The sequence below is a fragment of the Podarcis pityusensis genome, assembly GCF_964106645.2.
Source record: "Podarcis pityusensis genome assembly, chromosome: 8".
In the NCBI taxonomy this organism is placed as follows: Eukaryota; Metazoa; Chordata; class Lepidosauria; order Squamata; family Lacertidae; genus Podarcis; species Podarcis pityusensis.
Genome location: NC_138033.1, coordinates 66,928,833 through 66,947,513, shown reverse-complemented (window position 1 = coordinate 66,947,513; position 18,681 = coordinate 66,928,833). Strand labels below are relative to the sequence as shown.

The window sequence follows — 18,681 nt, the reverse complement described above, 5'->3', positions numbered from 1 at the left end:
CACAATAGCTGCACTTCAAAGTGCCCCTGGCAGGCCTTCATCAACAACAGGCACTCACCTTGAGCAAGAGGCCCCAGAGATGGCATGGGGCCGCAACAGTGACTTGAAGAGCAGGCCCTCTTGAGGAGGTGAGGTGAGAGGGGCATATGCAGGTGGGCAGCATCTTCTGCCATTAATGGTGCTATCCTTTGGGTGAAAATTTCACAAGTTCCTTAACACTGTGGTCACTCTTCCCTGGGGTGGTAAGTGGATGATTGTGGTGACACAGCCTTTAGTTCAGAATCTGTTATTCAGAGGTTCACACACACACACTTCTTCCTTCATGCAAGCCATTCTTGTTACCACAACTGAATGAAATGTTCCGGCCAAGCAAATAAACTCAAGGAGAAGGGCCAGTGAGGGATGTAGCACAGGAAGCCTTGGCTGGAATCCAGATTGAAAATGAATCCATAAATCACTTTCAGTCAATAGTGCCTGCTTGCTGCGCTAGCACCATTTGCACAAGTCTCATTTTTGCTCCAAAATCTTGGGGAAATATTCCCCATATTATTAGCTAATTTCAACCTGAACCCTTTTTAATGCTGGCCATCAGGGATAGAGGAAATTCTTGTTCTGTACACATTTCAGGCAAACTGGCTAAATTTGTCATTCTGACGCAAGCACATGGAACTAAACACAGCTGTCATTCAAACTGCAGTTCGGTTAAAAAGAAAATCCATCAAAACCTGTATTTTTTTTATAAGGAGATGTGTAACCCCCCCCCCCAAAAAAAGAATCCCACATTTTTAGGGGTATTGCATATGAAAATATGCATTGTAGTGGGAAAACATAAACAGCTGTGCATTTTGGGGAGGAAATGTGTATTAAAAATTGCAATACATAGAATTTAAACATTACTGTATTTTGAAATATATATTTTTTAAGAAGAAGATCTTCACAGAATGAGATTAAGTGCACTTATTTTTGAAATCATGCAGAAATGCCATGGAATGGAAAGGAACTGAACTATCCATCCCTATTTGTCACTACAGAACAGACTATCTGGGAAGGGGGCAGAGTCCCCTTCATTGGAGGTTTTCAAGCAGAGGTTGAATGGCCACCTTTCAGGAATTATTCTGTTGTGGTTCCTGCATCGCAAGAAGTTGGAGTAGATGACCTTTGTAAGGGGTCCCTTACAACTCTATAATTCTAAGATTCTATACAACTGTATAACTCATCTCTCTGTCTCTCTCACGACAGCTTCCCCTTCCCCTTCTTCTCTCATCTACTTCCTTCATCCTGCTCGTCATGAGTTCCAGTCATAAAAGGGGGCAGCCAGAAACCTTCAAACCAAGACCTCTCGGCTTAACACAAGGTAACCCCCCCAAGACCTCTTACGCCAAAGAACTGGGGCCATCTTATCAAATGACCAACTGTTGCCTCCCTGACCTCCTCCCCTCTCCCTGACTCCAGGTCTAGCAGAGATGTATGAGGAAGAGCTGCTCTATGATGCCACCCTCATAGCCGATGGACAACGATTCCCTTGCCACAGGTAGGCCTTGATTTTTCTGAGCAACATGAAGGCTGCTCAGAACTCATTGTTTGAATGTAAAGGTTGCACAAAGAGCATCTCAGGTTCATCTGCCTTTAAAAAGAAAAAGAGGAAAAAAATCAAGTAGGTGAGGGCAGGGAACATTTTTTCAAGTCATATTCCATTCTCAGCAATGTCAAGGGGTGGGAGTCAGGAGTAGGTCAGTAATAATTCACACGGTGTCAGGAAGTTAACTCTTGATTCATAGAAACCAAGCAGTTCAAGCCTAGTGAACACAACTCTTCCCGGTAGCTATTGCCTCAAGGCAATCACTTGCCAGGACTGAAGGTCGCCACTGTCCCACAGCTCTCTAAGTCTCCTCCTCCACTGGTTCCTTCTCAAGCAATTTGAGGTCTTGCATGTCTTTGCTCCACCCTCTTCATACCCCTTTGGGTTCTGAGAGATGAGAGAGGAGGGAAGCTGGTCACAGCAAGAGGGAGAGACAGCCTGGCGTCATCCCCAGCCTGACCCATCTCTGCCTCTTGGCCCCTTCTCCTCTCCAGCCTCTAATTCTGCCTCTGCTTCTGGACTGCTGTCTTCCACATCTCCTCCCACTCACTAAACCGTTCCCTCTTCAGCTCCCAACACCTCCTCCTCTCAATCTGCTCCCTCTTCTCCCTCTAACCACTCATCATCATCCCAACACCACTCCCCGGGCTCTGAGGCTTCTTCCCTTGAGGTTCCCCAGTTGGTGCCTCCTACCAGTCCTCTGCATCCAGCCAGTCCATGGCAGGCAACCTTCCAAGGGTTTGAACTTGGCCTCCAGCAATTGCAGTTCTCGCTTTCCTTCTCTGCAGAGCACTGCTAGCAGCTATTAGCCCCTACTTTCGGGACGTTTTCATCAATACCTGGAAAGAATCTGGTGGGAAAGAAGTTCTGCTTCAGGAGGTGTCTCCATTCATCGTCGAAAACATTCTGAAATATATCTACACAGAGGACATAACACTCACCCCTGAGCTGGCACCGCACCTCTTTGCTGGGGCCAACCGCTTACAGATCGTACCGCTGCAGAACCTCTGCTGTAGGTAAGTCACTGCATCTTTCTTCTCTACTCACACCATGACTGTGCATGCAGTTCCACAATTTGACAGGTGCAGTGTACATCACACCATGAGCATGCAAATTCCAACTTGGATGGCTTTAAAAGAGATAAATTTGTGGAGGATCAGGCTATCCTGATGGTTATGTTCTACTTCCACTATTGGAAGCAGCATACTTCTGTATGCCAGAGTGCTCTTCCCCTCAAGTCCTGCTTATCTGCTGCCCATGGACATCTGGTCGCCCACTGTGAAAACAGGAGGGTGGCCTAGAGGGACCATTGGTCTGATCCAGCAGGACTCTTCTTATGCTTGTAGTGCATAATATCTTATCAGGATTCTTTTAGCCCAGGAATGGAGAACCTGTAGTGCTACTGGACCACCAGACCCCATCATTCCCATCAATGGTCAAGGATGATGGGAACTGGAGTCCAGCATCATTTGAAACAAGGTCCTTCAACCTTGGAGCTTCAGAACTACAACTCCCAACATCCCTGACCATTGACTATGCTGGCTGGGGATGATGGAAGTTGTAGTTCAAAAAACATGTAGGGACTCAAGGCTGAAAAATAAAGTAAGGTCACAAGTTAGTCACACCTACTTTAACTAAATTTGGAATGAGGAGTGAGGGATAATGAAGAACTGCTACAAAGAGACAGCTTCGAAATCCACTGTTGCTGTCTCATGGAACGTTGAATATGGACACAAATGGAGAATCTAAAAATGTCTACAAAATTCTGGGGTTTTTTTATGGTTATAAGAGTTATATCCATAGAGAAATCCAAAGGAGTCTCCAGCCAGTTTTTGCTGCAATTTAGAGAGTTTTTGTCAAGGCCCTTGGACTGTGGATACAACTGTGGGATTGCTTCATCCAACACAGCTTCCCAGTATTTCTTACATGGCCGAAGGATCTTCAGGACTGATGTAAAATCATGAGACAGTGGGTTGCCATATTAGCATGCATTTTCCCATAAGCAAATTCCTGCTGGATCATCCAGTCCACCCGGCTCTCAGAGTGGACATCCACATGTCTAGATAGGAAACTCACAAGCAGGACATGGGTTCAAGAGCATTCTTCCCAGTTGTGATTCCCAGAAGCTGGAATTCAGAGGCATACTGGCTCCAACAGGGAGGTAGAACAACAGAACCATCATGGAGGGTAGCCATTGGTAGCCTTATGAATTTGACTAATCCTCTTTCAAAGCCTTCAAATTGGGTGGCCATTTGGCGGTCCTGAGGCTAACCACCATGCAGATTCCTCTGTGCCACAGGCCTTCCTGTTCCTTCTTTCACCTTCCAGGTTCCTCGGGAAAAATCTCTCTGTGCAGAACTGCTTTGAGATGTATTCTTTGGCAAGGATGCATAAGAGTCCTGCCCTCCTCCATGCGGTCATACGCTTCCTCACCAGAAAATTCAGCCAGGTCTGTGAGCATGAGAGTTTCCACCAGCTGGACCTCAGCACACTCATCACCCTGATATCCTCCAGCAACCTTGAAGTGGCTTCAGAGATCAAGGTCTATAGGGCTGTGCGACTCTGGGTGCAAGGGCAATCCAGCAAGCATGGCCCTTTGCTAGGAGACCTGATGCGCCATGTCCGCTTCCCACTCTTCAGTCCGGAGGAGCAAGTCGAACTACAGAGGGACTTGGAGAAGTGGAAGGACCTCAGGCTCGAGTGGAAGGTGCTGGATGGTGAGGAGAGGTTTCGTCACATCAAGGGCCTCCGGCAGGGCATGTACAAGCCGCACATCCTGTGCATCGACACCCAGATGTGCGAGTACCAGGAGCTGGAGAGTGAAGAGGCCCACATGGGCTGCTATGACCCACAGACCGAACTGTGGGAGAAGCTTCCCGGCCTGCAGTCCTTGACGCATGCGTGTTGCGCCACAGCTGGTGAGAAGATCTATGTCTCTGGAGGCATCTGTAAGAACTCTTACTCCACCGCTGTCTATGAGTTCAGCTCTTTCAGAAGCCAGTGGCTGCAGCTCGCACCCATGACTGTGCCCAGGGCTGCACATGGCTTCCTGTTCCACAACCAGAAGCTCTACGCCATGGGGGGATGGTGTCAGTTCCAAAGCTTCCTCAACTTGGCTGAGGCTTTTGACCTCGCGACAGGGACGTGGGCTACGATTGCAAAGCTCCCATTTGCCCTGAGCCACCCGGCCTCAAGCGTCTTCCAGAACAAGCTGTACCTCCTTGGCGGCGCCACGGGAGTTTCTGGCCAGTGGCTGTTCCACAAAGGCTTCCTGATCTACGAGACCAGCTCCAACACATGGACTCAGGTGCCTCTGTCCACGGGTTTCTTTGCTGCAGGAGCTGTGGCTGGGGACAGGGGGATCTATGTGATCGGGGGATACATCGAGAAGAAAATGCGGGACTGGGTTGAAGGGCTCCTCATCCCCGAGAACCGCCACAGCTCTCGCAAGTGCTTCTTGGTCAACGAGACTGGCAAAATTAGTGGCAACATTGGTATGCCCAAACTGCCGCGTGGGATTGCCAACGCAGGGGTAGTCTCCTGCGGGAAGCGGATCTACGTGTTGGGTGGGGAAGACTTAACCCAGCGCTACAAGATGATTTACTACTGGGAGCCTGGAGAACCCCGCTGGCACCGGTGCACAACAGAGATCCCTACCACCCGTGAGGGCATCAGCAGTTTTGGATGTGTGACCATGATGAGGCCCATCCCACACATCCGCCAGCTTTTCCAGGTCACTGCCCTTGTCATTGTGTCTGCGGCCAGCAAATAGCCATCCCCCTGGTGGTCCTGAATGAACTTTCAAGTTAGCAGAAACCGGGCAGACACATGCAAATAAATCATAGCAAAATTATGGATAGTCACCTACTGACTTGCTGCGAGACTTGGTCTGCAATGCTGTGAACAGCAGAACGCTTCTTATTGTTATCAATATAATTAATATTATTTTCTATTAGTCATGTCCATTGCTTTCAGAGTAAGACCTAGTTTTCTTTTCTTTTTCCAGCTCTCCAATATTCTTTTTAAGGTGAGGTGATCAGAAGTGTGCACCGTATTCCTAGTGTGGTTGCACCATAGATTCATGTAGCAGTGTTATGACATTGACAGCTGTCAGGATGCTGTCAGTGGCTCCCGGCTGGTTGCCCAGGAAAGCATAAAGACAAGGAAACTTTTCTTACCGTCCTTTTTTATTTCAATATTACAGAGAGAGGCTATAGAACCCAGCCTCTTTGATAATGGAGTACCAAGTGAATCTCCAGCCCCTGTCTCTCCCACTTCCTCGTTCATCATCATCATATCTACGGGTGCTGCTATTTGCCCTCTGTCTTTGAACTCTTTGCTCTCCTACTTTTAAGGCTTGCCAGGTTCTGGGAGATGGCAAGTCCGGAATGCTTTCTAATGACAATGTGTCAGCTGGGTATTGCTCTGGCTCTCTCATTATTTCCCAGCTTTTCCCCTCATCTGCCTTTGGGCTGTTACTTACTGTATTTTTCGCTCTATAAGACGCACCAGACCGTAAGACGCACCTAGTTTTTGGAGGAGGAAAACAAGAAAAAAAAAATTCTGAATTCCAGAAGCCAGAACAGCTTCTTGCTGTTCTGGCTTCAGCGAAAGCAACACAAAGCCTCTTCAGGGCAGCAGGAGGAACACTCCCCCTGCCCTGAAGAGGCTTCATGCGGCTATTCCAGAAGACAGAACAGCAAGAGGGATCGCTGCACTTGGTGCTACCTTGATACAGCTGCATGCATCCATCACTGGGCTCCATGCTTCTCCATGCAAACCAGGATATGACCTCTCCACACAATGGAATGACTCTTCTTATCTCTGTGGCTGCAATCTCCTGGATAACACAGGTGCTGTTAAGCAGTTGAATACTCCATCCAGTTCCCTCCCTTCCATTCCCCCCTTCAAGTAACCCTGGGCTCTGGCAACCTATGCTACACCACTGCGTTCCTCAGAGAGAAACAGGTTCCGAGATTCTAGAAACAAGCGGTTTTGTGTCAGTGTAGCTCAGAAGCCCCAGTTCTGAACATAGTTATCTACAGGATATTTGAGAGAGGAGGGTGAGGGAGAAGTAGCTCCTCATAAGGCTTGCCCCCCATTCTTAATGTTTTTTCTCTCCTTCAGAAGTGTAACATGTGGAACAAAGCCTGTTTCCTCATCAGAATATGCCCCACTATTTATTTATTTTTCTCCTGGCCTGAATGTACAGTACTGGATGTGTTTGTAAGGGTGTGTGAAAGGTCATGGATTTCAGCTCTGGGTAGCAAAGCACAGACAGGTTTGCAAATCCATGAGCACATGTCTGCGTGTGACAAATTCCAGAGTGGCATCTGAGTTGGCTGCAGTAGAGTGCAACTGATTGCTTTGAAGTCATTTCAGCGCCGGGGGGCAGGGGCAATTGCCACCCCACCCAGCCCACAACCCAGCCCACCATCCTATACTGTATTTTGCCTGAACAAAGGTGGCAACCCTACCCCTGGGTTTGAGGTTCCCCGGCCCTCTCTTACACCACTTAGATGGGAAATCATACAAATTACAAATAAAAAACTGAACACAAGTGGGTAGGTAATGACTAGTCCTTCTGTTCTATACCTCTCGAGAGTTAAGTGCCTTCAGTTTTCTCAGGCAGATCATTGCTGTAGAAACCACTTTGCAAGCTGTCTGTGAGCCTCACATCCACTAAGGGTTCACCACCTCTATGGCTGTCAGTGCAACTGACGTCTTTCGGAAAAGCTCTAGGATGGGCTTTTTGGGGACCTTCATGGTGGTGCAGCCAAAGCCGCTGAGTCCCCAGCTGGTGAATGGCAGCCTCTCCTGGCACTGGACCCACTTTGTGGCTCCGAGTTCCCAGTAGTAAACAGTGTTATAATATTCCTCTTCGTTCTCTCCTTCCAGGTTGTTATACATGTAGGTGTTCTCCCCACCCAGCACGTAAATGCGGTGCTTCCAGCGCACCACACCGGCCCCCGCCAGCTCTATGGGCAGCCTGGGGATAGTGACTCTCCTGTCCACCTGGCCATCTTCCCCCAGAAAGAAGCACTTCCGGGTGCAGCGCAGGTTCCCTGTTTCCGACCAGCGCTCGTTGTGCCTCGTCCGGCTCCGGAAGTAGCCCCCGATCACATAGATCCCGTTGTTCATGGCCACAGCGCCAGACCAGTAGCACTCGTTGTCCAGGTACACTTGACTCCACGTGTCAAAGCTCACTTCGTAGATCAGGACCTTCCGGGAAGCGTACCACGAGCCGACGGTGTCTGTGACGCCGCCGACCAGGTAGAGCTTATTCCTGAGCGCCGCCGAGGCAAAGTGACTGAGCGCAAAGGGCATCCTTTTAATCGGGGCCCAGAACTTTCTCTCCAAGTCGAAGCACTCCGCTGTGTCGAGGTAGTCCTCGTACTTGCACCAGCCACCCATGGCGAACAGCTGCTGGTTGCAGGCGAGGAAGCCGTGGGAGGCCCTGGCCACAGACATGGAAGGGAGCTGAGTCCAGCGACCCCTCAAGGGGCTGTACTCGTGCATCGTGTCTGAATAAGAGTCATCCGTGTGGACCCCTCCGGTGACGTACAGCTTGTCCCCGACGGCCACACAGCGGGCGCAATACAGGCATTTCAACAGGGGCATCTTTTCCCACGTTTCAGCCTGGGGGTCGAAGCAGCCGACCTGGAAGTCCTTGGTCTTCAGTTCTGGGCCTTCCATGTTGAAGAGGTCCACGCAGATGATGCAGGTGGAGTACATCCCTCTTCGCAGGCCTCCGCTGCGCTGCAGCCTCTCCTGGCGGTTGAAGCGCTTCCACCGCAGGCGGACGTCCCTGTAGCACATCAGCTCGGACTGGACCACCCTCAGCTCCTCCTGGGTCAAGAGCGGGAGGCGCACATGCGTCAGGAGCTGCCCCAGGAACGGCAGGCGGCTGGCGCTCTGGGCCATCACCCAGCGCCACACGGCCCGGTAGACGGTGAGTTCGGAAGAGACCACCAGACTGTCCAGGGAGATGATGCTAATGAGGGTGCTGGGGTTCAAGTTGGGGAAGGTCTTGTCCTCGATGGAGAGGCGCTTGAAGTGCAGGTTGACCAGGATCTTGGCTTCTTGGAGGAGATCAGGGTCGCTGTGTGCAAAGCCCAGTTGGTAGAGCGAAAGGCAGTTCTCTGGGGAGATGTGTTCCAAGAGGTATCTGGGGCAGACAGATGGGAAGGTAAAAAGGTAAAGGATCCCTGGACGGTTAAGTCCAGTCAAAGGCGACTATGGGGTTCATCTCGCTTTCAGGCCGAGGGAGCCGGTGTTTATCCACACACAGCCTTCTGGGTCATGTGGCCAGCATGACTAAACCGCTTCTGGCAGAACAGGACACCGTAACAGAAACCAGAGCACATGGAAATGCCGTTTACCTTCCCGCCTCAGTGGTACCTATTTATCTACTTGCACTGGTACGCTTTCGAACTGGTAGGTTGACAGGAGCTGGGACAGAGCAATAGGAGCTCACTCCGTCGTGGGGATTCAAACCACCAACCTTCTGATTAGCAAGCCCAAGAGGCTCAGTGGTTTAGACCACAGCTAACAAAGGACATACCGCTGCAGAAGATGAGCTAGACAAGAGGCATATGGCCACATCTGCACAATATTATTTAAAGCAGCATCGGGAGAATTTAAACAGTTTCTCCAAAAAGAACCTAGGAAGTGCAGTTTGTTAAGGGTGCTGAGAGTTGTTAGGAGACCCAACTGATGGAATATGCTGAATTAGCAAGTCTAACTAGTAAAATTAGAGATCAAGATGAGACTGTTTCTCGGCAGGATTGGAAAATGTTTGTAGATTACTTTTAAAAAATCATTGTCAACATGTTGAAACACAAGCAGGTTTATAGTAAGAACAGCAGTAAAATACATATCTGAGAATACTGTGGAGGAGGTAATGTATAGAATAATTATAATATGCAGCAACATTAGAATAATTGGGGAAACCATGGAGGGCTGGAAGGGAATTCGAATACTAATTGAATGTTAATTTGAAAAAGTTGTACAATTTATTTTTGTTTTTTTGTTTTTGAAAAATCTATAAATAAAATGTATTTAAAAACTGAGAGAGTTGTTAAGAGAGTATTATTCCCCTCCCAGAGCGATAATTCCTAGAGTTTCCTGGGAAGAGAAGTTGACTTTTAAACCACTCTGTGCCTGTAATCAGAATATAATTGCAAAATCCAAGTGTGCAGGCTGAATAATATGAATGCAACTCTTTGGCACACTACATCTTATCTGGAATTGTGCATGAGCCCTGCAGATGGCACTCCTGACTCATGGGGGAGAAATTACTTTGGTTCATGCTTTAAAGTCAATCTACCTAATCTACACTTCTTGAATCTAAAGGCAAAGTGAAAACATAGCCATTTTTCAACAATTGTGTGAAGCAGTTTTCCAGTCAAAAGGGGGCATCTACATTATTGCTTGCAAAAGAAAAGGAAAAAAATGCATACAGAATTGTGTACCAAAATGCATACCTAGGAGAAAGGCATTAAAAAAGGTCTGCCGATTTTCCCGCAAGCTTATAAAAGGAAATTTTGATACAGAAATGGGGGAAAATGACAGTTGGAAAACTAAGAAACTGAGAAAATGGACATATTTATCTATCCCTATTGCTTCAGCATGTGATGGAAATGCACTTGACTGGAGAAGGGAATGTCTTTCCTAATATTCCACTTCCCCAGAATCTGCAATAGCTTGAACGTACAGGCAACAACTGATTTATGTGAGTCCAATTGACGCACGACCATGCAAGTGTGTATCGCGGCAACCCGGAAGCAGCCAGAAAAGAGGGTGGAACAGGAGGCAGAAGAGGGTGGGGCATGGGCATAACAGGGAGGAGTGGGCTTATGCATGTTCCACCACCATGCGCAATAACCGGGAATGCAACTACCATGCAAATCAGGGGTTGACTGTAGTTACAGAAGAGGCAGAAAGGCCTTATTTCAAAGGGGTCCTCCTTTCACATCAATTAGAGGCAGAGAAGATGGAGATACACTTTCCGTGCAATCTGCTCCTGTTTACTGTTCTGATCGGCTTGTACTACTGACCAACCCATGCTGTTAACTTGGCTGGTTCATAAAGATGTCATGTCACTGGCTTAGGTAAAGGTAAAGGGGACCCCTGACCATTAGGTCCAGTCATGGACAACTCTGGTGTTGCAGCGTTCATCTCGCTTTACTGGCCGTGGGAGCCGGTGTACAGCTTCTGGGTCATGTGGCCAGCATGACTAAGCCGCTTCTGGCAAACCAGAGCAGCGCACAAAAACGCCGTTTACCTTCCTGCTGGAGCGGTACCTATTTATCTACTTCCACTGGCATTCTTTTGAACTGCTAGGTTGGCAGGAGCAGGGACCGAGCAACAGGAGCTCACCCCGTCGCGGAGATTCAAACCGCCAACCTTCTGATCGGCAAGCCCTAGGCTCTGTGGTTTAACCCACAGCGCCACCCGCATCCTGCCACCCGCCACTGGCTTAGCTGACATGTAATGGACAACATGGCAATAATTGTATGGCAAATGTGTTGTGCCTTGTCTGATTAATTGGGTGACTGTGAGGTGGCATAAAAGCTGAAAAGACCCTGTGTTTGTTACAGTTCCCATCCCTTTATGGAACCATCCTTTACTGCAGTACAACCAATGAAGATGGGTATCGTCTTGCTTGAACATTGGTTGCCTTTTTACTTAATAAATTCCCTACGTGAGAACAAACGGAGAGAGTTACATAGGTCACTCCCTGGACAAGCGATACAAAACAAGATGGGCATTTCCCACTAAGGGGATCATTGCCGAGGGCTGGAGGATTTGTTTTGCAAGTGAAAGATCCCAGATTCAATCCCCAGCATCTTCAGGTAGGGCTGGGAGAGACTTCTGCCTGAAACCCAGGAGAGCAATCACTGCCATTCACTGTTCACAGTACAAAGCTAGACGGCCAATGATTTGATTCACTGTAAAGCAGCTTCCTGATTAAGCCAGCCCTTTGTTCACAAATGGGAGGACTAGAATCTTGCTTCATATTTAGGGACGGACCATAGCTCAGAGCATCAAGTCCAAGGTTTGATCCCAGAATCTCCAGATAAGGTCAGAAGAAACCTCGCTCTGTAAACGCTCGAGAGCTGCTGCCAGCCAGTGGAGACAATACTGAGATAGATGGAACAATGGTCTAACTTGGTATAAGGCAGTAAAGAGGATTCCAATGTTCAAAGACGCGGCATTATTTAGGGATTACCTGGAGCAACTCTCGAGCAGCGGAAGGATTTGAAGCCTGCTGGCTGCTACAAACAGGTCTTGAGCCATCTCCGGCACGAGCGCAATCTCCTCCGTGTAGTAATAGTTCACCACAGCTTGGACAATGGAGGGCTCCATGTCTTGCAGCAGAACCTCTCCATCCTTTGACTCCCGGAAGGAGCTGGAGAACATGGCTCGGAAGTAGGGGTTGATGGCAGCAAGGAGCATCCTAAACAACAGGGAGGGAGGGAGGGATGTATCAACATTAGGAGGTCAGGGTATCAATCTCTAATTCAGCATTCCTTAGCTACCTTGAACCATGTGGAATCTCTGTCAGCAGACTTGGGCTACCTCACTGCTCAACCCTAACTCCAAACCATTTATGAGCGAGTTTAAAAGCATTGACTCACAGTGTAGACAACCCTGATCTAGATAAACCAAAGGTCTGACTTTGTATAAGGCAGTTTCTAATGTTCCTGTGTCTACCAGCTTCCATATTTTGTTTCTAATTATTGCAGCCTCTTGTAGCCTGAAAAAAAAAAGAATGATGACCCCACTTCTGACCATTGTTTGATTCTATAGGAGTTCCCCTAAACTGGGGATGGGGAGGCCTAAGAACCTCCAGATGTTGGTGGACTACAGGTCCCATAATTTATTTTGTTTGATATTTCATAAAACGTATATGCCCACTTGGTTGTAGGAAAAACCTGATAGTGATTATGGCTGATGGGAACTGGAGTCCAGCACCCTAACCACCCCATACCTCATGAGTACATGGATGCTGTTTCAACCATGGTAGAGAAGGACCCAATGCGAGTAGATCTAGGAAGTACTCTGGCACAAGAATTTCCAGGATTATGCTGGAAAGAGCTATATAGCAAAGAATGTCAACAGGGCATTCCATGTGAGTTGCCCTAAACCAGGGATGTCAAGTCCCAAGGACCTTCCGATGTTGCTACAACTACAACTCCTATCATGCCTGACCATGAGGCATGCTGGCTAGACCGAATTGATTTGGAGTCCAACAAGATCTGGAGGGCACCAGATTGGGGAAAGCTTCGAATCCAGAAATGGTGAACCAGTGGACCACCAGATCTCATTGGACTGCAAGCCCCATTCTTTTATTTCTTACCCACTGCCTTCCACCACAAGGTCCCTGGGCAGGTTACTACAATAATGCTATCAGTAGCAACTAACCCCGATGGATATATTCTTTCTCCACTGTCAGAGGAAGTATGCCTTTAAATATCATCACAAGTGGGGAGAATACTCTTGCATTCAGGTTGTGCCTGCAGGCTTCCCATTGGGACATCTGACTGGTCAGTGTGAGAACAAGACTCTAGATGAGATGGGCCAGCACATTCTTCTTATCTTCTTATGCAAACAAACTACATGTTTGTTCATTGACCTAGCAAGCATCCGTTCTTAAACCAAATCTGTTCTTTCCCTAATGAGGCCTCCCACCACCAGTACCCTTCCACCATTCGGCTTCCATTCGTATACCGAGGTAAAGTTCACAAACCAGGACACCACTTCTGGTTTTGTAGAGTTCATAAACCAAATAGTTCGTAAACAGGACTGTTCATAAACCGAGGTGCCACTGTAATTACAAGGAAGAGGAGCAGGTGGTGATGAAATCAAGTCACATGCAGAGGGAACCACATGGAGAGTGTCTTGCCCAGGGGCCCTTCTAAACCCAGAGCAGGCCCTTTGCCTGCATGGCAAATAGCAACCCCAAAATGTATAAATAAATACCTGTGACAGGGGAACCGTTCGCCTTTGGCCACGATGGTTGTGTCGCAGAGGAGCTGTTCCTGGAGAAGATGATTCAGCCCTATAGGAAGAGAGGGAATGTATATGATGAGACAGAGCAGACAGCCATTAAAAGTGAAGCCTTATTAGTGGTGCCATCAGTGGGGGCTGCCCAATTGGCCTTGACCTGTGACAGGGCCTTTTTAGTGGCAGCTCCCCATTTGTGGAATGTCCTCCTCAATGAGGTGCATCTCTCTCCTTCATTACTGACTCTCAGTGGGAAATTGAAAGGATTCTTTTTCACCCACTTATCTGATGGCTGAAATAAACCATTCCTGGCAACCCTGAAAGCACTGGTGGAGAGATATGATTTTAACTGTTTTTAAAATAATAATAATTGATTTTTTTAAAAATATGTTAGTATGATTACTATTATTGATTTATTATTATCAACCAGTTTTGCTTCCACTGGGAAGCCATCTCTGGTTTGTTGGCATGTCAGGGAACCAGGGCAGCTATGCAGCTTTCCGATCCTTCAGATCTGAGATGTTTCTTGGTTCTCCCAGGCATACACAACATTGCAGCTTCAATATCAGATGGGTCAGGGCAGTGGAAGTTGTTGTAGAGGCAGAGAGAAGGCTGGGATTCACCACTGGAGAGCAGGGATGGCAGAATCCGACAAATTTAGTTTCTCTCCGCTTCTCGATTTTCCCACTCTTAAGTTCAACACTGAGCAAGCTTGCCATTTTGTTGTAAGCCTGCATTGGAATTGATCAGCATTTTCTCCTAATATTCACACTTTGGGGCTATTTTTGCTGCATATCTTGTGTAATATGCAAATTTTTGCAAATAATTTCTCCCAAACAGAATGCATTTTTTGGTATGTTATTAATAGTGCTTCCTTCCTGGGGGAAAGCAAAGGCACGCATATCCCTAAACATTTTGTGAATCTTCGTACTTTTGTCCATTTACTGTATTTATTTTTCCCAATTTGAACTATAAAATGGTGTTTTCTTGAGTCAAAATGAGAGTACCCCCCGAACATTTTTTTAGGGGGGAAAAGCACTGGTTATTAATACTTATGCATGATTCGCTATGCACACTTCGCTATAGTCTACACATATGAAATGCTTTTTCCCCCTGTTGCTGGCAGAAAAATCACAACATTTGGAGAAGTGCAAACATGAAAGGACAGCTGCTCCTTGCTTTGCATACTGTTTCAGGAAGCTGCAAGTGTGGTTGCTTCACATTAACACATGCACCAAGCTGAATTTCTGCATTAAGTAATGTGGTCCAAGAATGGAATGGATGTTCCCATTCCATTAAAAAGTTTCCACAATGTGTTTAATTGGAGAAAAATCATTATTGACATTTATGAAGGACTGGAAACTTCTTGTGGACTTTTTTGTGTGAAAGAGGAAATGAACTCGTAATATCTGCATTTGAAGATTGAAAAAAATACCAGTTTATAGAAGATAGAATGGTCAGGTGTTAATGTGTGAATACTATATGTAGCTGCAGGACAGAGAACTAAAGGTCTTTTTATTTTTCTCTATTCTCCCTATTCTTTTCCCTTCCAGCGTTTCTTCTTTCTACCTTTATTTCTCCCTCCCCCACACTTTTTAAAATATTCTTCCCACCTCTGTTCTTTTTCAGACGAAATATTTCAGTGTATTATAAAAGGATACTATGCAATAGATATGAATTTTTGTATATCTTTGGACACGTATCAATAAACATATTTCGAGAAAAGAAAATGAAGAAAAATAAAAGTTTCCATTGCTATGGGCAGCATTCCTTAAAACGCAGCTACAGTAGTACCTCAGGTTACAGATGCTTCAGGTTACAGACCCAGAAATAGTACCTCAGGTTAACAACTTTGCTTCAGGATGAGAACAGAAATGGTGCAACAGTGGCACGGTGGCAGCGGGAGGCCCCATTAGCTAAAGTGGTACCTCAGGTTAAGAACAGTTTCAGGTTAAGAACAGACCTCCAGAACGAATTAAAGTTCTTAACCCGAGGTACCACTGTACTAGGAAATAAGCCCCACTGAACACAACAAAGCTTGCTTCTGAGTGAACATGAAATAGATGGTAAAAAAATCTTGCCCAGCCATATCTCAGATATCGAGGGACCTACCCTCTCGTATGTACTGATTCAAAGACTTGTGTTCCTCTCCAACGATATCATCATCTCTGTCCCAAGGTGAATTCATCATTGCACTCCTACTTGCTCCCAGATAGCGAAGCTGTATTGCAAGTCATTCCTGCTGGTGGGGGGTGGGACACAGAATAAAGATGAGAAGAGGTCATTGGCAAGAAATCTGAATCGGAGACTCCCAGTCAAGTGTAAGATGTAGGCAAAGACACAAGTTTATCAGAAGAAGGCCACTGATGACTACTGGTCATGGTGACTACTCTCTGCTTCCATGGTTGAATGCAGTAATGCTTCTGAATGTCAGTTGCTGGAAATGATAGGAACAGGGAGCGCTGTTGTGCTCAGGTTTCCCATGGCGATTTGGTTCACCTCGGTTAAGAACAGGATGTCATTGGCCTGATCCAGTGAGCTCTTCTAAAGTTCTTCAGAATATTATAAGATCCCTGGAAAGACTCATCTAGCATTTTGCTTCACACATTGATCAGCCCCAGTCTGTTGACATGAGTCCCCTGTTTTAATCAGTATGTGTTGTGTTAGTTTCGTTACATATTTTAGTTATGCACCCCAGTCCCCAAGGAGCAAGAGGCTCCAAGGGTGCTGGAGGTCTGTTTTCAGGTTTTGGTTTCTTTGGAATGAAAGTCCATGAAGACTGTGGATTCCTTAGGGCATGGGTAGGCAAACTAAGGCCCAGGGGCTGGATCTGGCCCAATCGCCTTCTAAATCCGGCCCGTGGACGGTCCAGGAATCAGCGTGTTTTTACTTGAGTAGAATGTGTCCTTTTATTTAAAATGCATCTCTGGGTTATTTGTGGGGCATAGGAATTCATTCATTTTCTTTTTAAAAAAATATAGTCCAGCCCCCCACAAGGTCTGAGGGATAGTGGACTGGCCCCCTGCTGAAAAAGTTTGCTGACTCCTGCTTTAGGGCATGTATTGTTTTATTTACACATATATACAGCCTGAGCTTAGGATGGAGGGACTCACAACGTTAACACTTCAACAGATCTTGGGCTCCCCATTAAGTTTCTAGAGAGGGTCCTGAAGGCCATGGCTTCAGATTCAGCACGTGAAGCCTTTGAGTCTTTCCAGATTGAGACACAACTACTGGCTCCATGGCCCTCCCCACAGGGCCTGCAATGTGCCTCCCATCCCAGTTATTCCTATCAACCCACAAGGCTAATTCCCATCTCCATAACCACACCTCTGTCCGGAAGTCCGGTGTGCAACCTGATCTTCCTTCCCCCAAGCTTTGCCCCTCCCAGCCTGAACATCACCCAGCCTCCAATTGGTCCAACTGGCAGAGGTGTCATAGTCTGTTTTGCTTATTGTGCTCTGATTTGTTATTCTCCAATTGTCTGCCTTGCATGGATGGGGAGGGGGCACACCTGGAGCCTCATTAAGGATTAGGAGAGGGGAGGTGTGGTTTCAGGAAAGGAGGGGCGGGGCTTAAATGGACCATAGAACAAGAACAAACAGCTTCAGAATGAATTCTTTCAGCAACGGAGAGCATCACTGCAGACCTTCCAAGTGTCCCTATTTTCCAGGGACAGTCCCAGATTTACAGAAGCCGTCCCAGTTTCTGATTTGATCCCAGGATGTCCGTCTTTTCCTTAGGATGTCCCTATTTTCATCAGAGAAATGCTGGCGGGTATAGTAGAACGTCCCTATTTTCATTGGATGTTATAATGTGACCCCCCCCCCCTCGACCAAGGAGATAAGTAACCTTTAGAAGACATCAGAAGGCAGCCCTGTAAGTTTTTAAATGTTTGATAAGATTGGCTGGGATATAATTATAATAATAATAATAATAATAATAATAATAATAATAATATAAAAATTATTAAGGAGTAGGACATCACTATTTTCTTTGAAGAAATGTTGGGTGGTGTGTCATTGGTTGGGCCCTGCCTCATGAGCTGTTACATTTTCATTGGGAAACCTGTGACTCCCTGGATTTTGTTTGTCTCCAGCACTCATCAGCCCCAGTACGACCGGTGGTGAGGGATCTTGCAAGCTGTAGTCTAGCAACATCCAAAGGGTCACAAGTACAGTGGTACCTCGGGTTACAGATGCTTCAGGTTACAGACGCTTCAGGTTACAGATTCTGTTAAACCCAGAAATAGTACCTCAGGTAAGAACTTTGCTTCAGGATGAAAACAGAAATCACGCAGCAGCAGCGCAGCAGCAGCAGGAGGCCCCATTAGCTAAAGTGGTGCTTCAGGTTAAGTACAGTCTCAGGTTAAGAACAGACCTCCAGAATGAATTAAGTTCTTAACCCAAGGTACCACTGTACCATACAGCTACTAGCCACTATGTCTCCATTCTGCCTTCATTGTCTGAAAAACAGTTGCTAGGAATCACAAGTGATGGGAGTTTCTGTTGTGCCCAAGTCCTATTGGGGGGGCTTCTTGAAACAGATATCTGGTTGGCCACTGTGAGAACAGGATGCTGGACCAGTTGAACCACTGGTTCAGGAGGGCTCTCCTTAGGTTCTCGCGGTTCATGGTGCTATCTTAATGCTATTTAGTGCTTAGGTTCATCCTTACTGTAGTGTCAAGGTTGCGCAGGAGGATTTCACAACAACATAGAGTGTATCTTCTTTCGCTGCTTCCAATCCATTTCCTCATTCTCAGGCTCAAAATAGAAACAGGGGTTTCTATGAGAAACTAAGGGAAGCAGAGGGAAACCGAGAGATACATCCTTGTAGAGAAAAGGTGATTCAGATCTGCAAGGGGAGGCAAAGGGGGAATCCAGCCTTGGACAACCAAGAAAGCAAACAGTCCAGCGGTCAAATCCTGTTGGGGCCAGAATGAAGTGGGATTGTCAGCAGAGCAGCAAAATAAACAAGCACCCTGGCCTGCCAAGACTTATGGTCCTGGGTGCAAATACACAATCACAAAAGGGCTTAATGCTCAATAGATGATTAATTTTTTGGAATGATCAATACAGTGGAGGCTGACT

At 46.9% G+C, this 18,681-nt stretch overlaps 2 protein-coding genes across 4 annotated transcripts; one reads left to right on the top strand and one right to left on the bottom strand.

Moving 5' to 3' along the window:
- The first annotated feature begins 8 nt into the window (after positions 1-8).
- LOC308482706 (kelch-like protein 38) lies at positions 9-5,527 on the top strand. 2 transcript variants are annotated; one of them, XM_081016132.1, is made up of 5 exons: positions 9-128; positions 1,240-1,354; positions 1,453-1,531; positions 2,368-2,595; positions 3,908-5,527. In XM_081016132.1, the coding sequence occupies exons 2-5, from the start codon at positions 1,288-1,290 to the stop codon at positions 5,349-5,351; spliced, it is 1,818 nt and encodes a 605-aa protein (XP_080872258.1). In that variant the 5' UTR covers positions 9-128; positions 1,240-1,287; the 3' UTR covers positions 5,352-5,527. The 2 variants fall into 2 exon arrangements, with proteins under 2 accessions (XP_080872258.1, XP_080872259.1); XM_081016133.1 differs by having other exon boundaries at positions 42-133.
- Positions 5,528-7,143: 1,616 nt separating this feature from the next.
- LOC308482705 (kelch-like protein 38) lies at positions 7,144-17,028 on the bottom strand. 2 transcript variants are annotated; one of them, XM_081016130.1, is made up of 5 exons: positions 16,922-17,028; positions 15,704-15,830; positions 13,568-13,646; positions 11,814-12,041; positions 7,144-8,747 (listed from the first exon to the last, which is right to left on the bottom strand). In XM_081016130.1, the coding sequence occupies exons 2-5, from the start codon at positions 15,780-15,782 to the stop codon at positions 7,262-7,264; spliced, it is 1,872 nt and encodes a 623-aa protein (XP_080872256.1). In that variant the 5' UTR covers positions 15,783-15,830; positions 16,922-17,028; the 3' UTR covers positions 7,144-7,261. The 2 variants fall into 2 exon arrangements, with proteins under 2 accessions (XP_080872256.1, XP_080872257.1); XM_081016131.1 differs by having other exon boundaries at positions 15,704-15,833; positions 16,922-16,989.
- Positions 17,029-18,681: the final 1,653 nt, after the last annotated feature.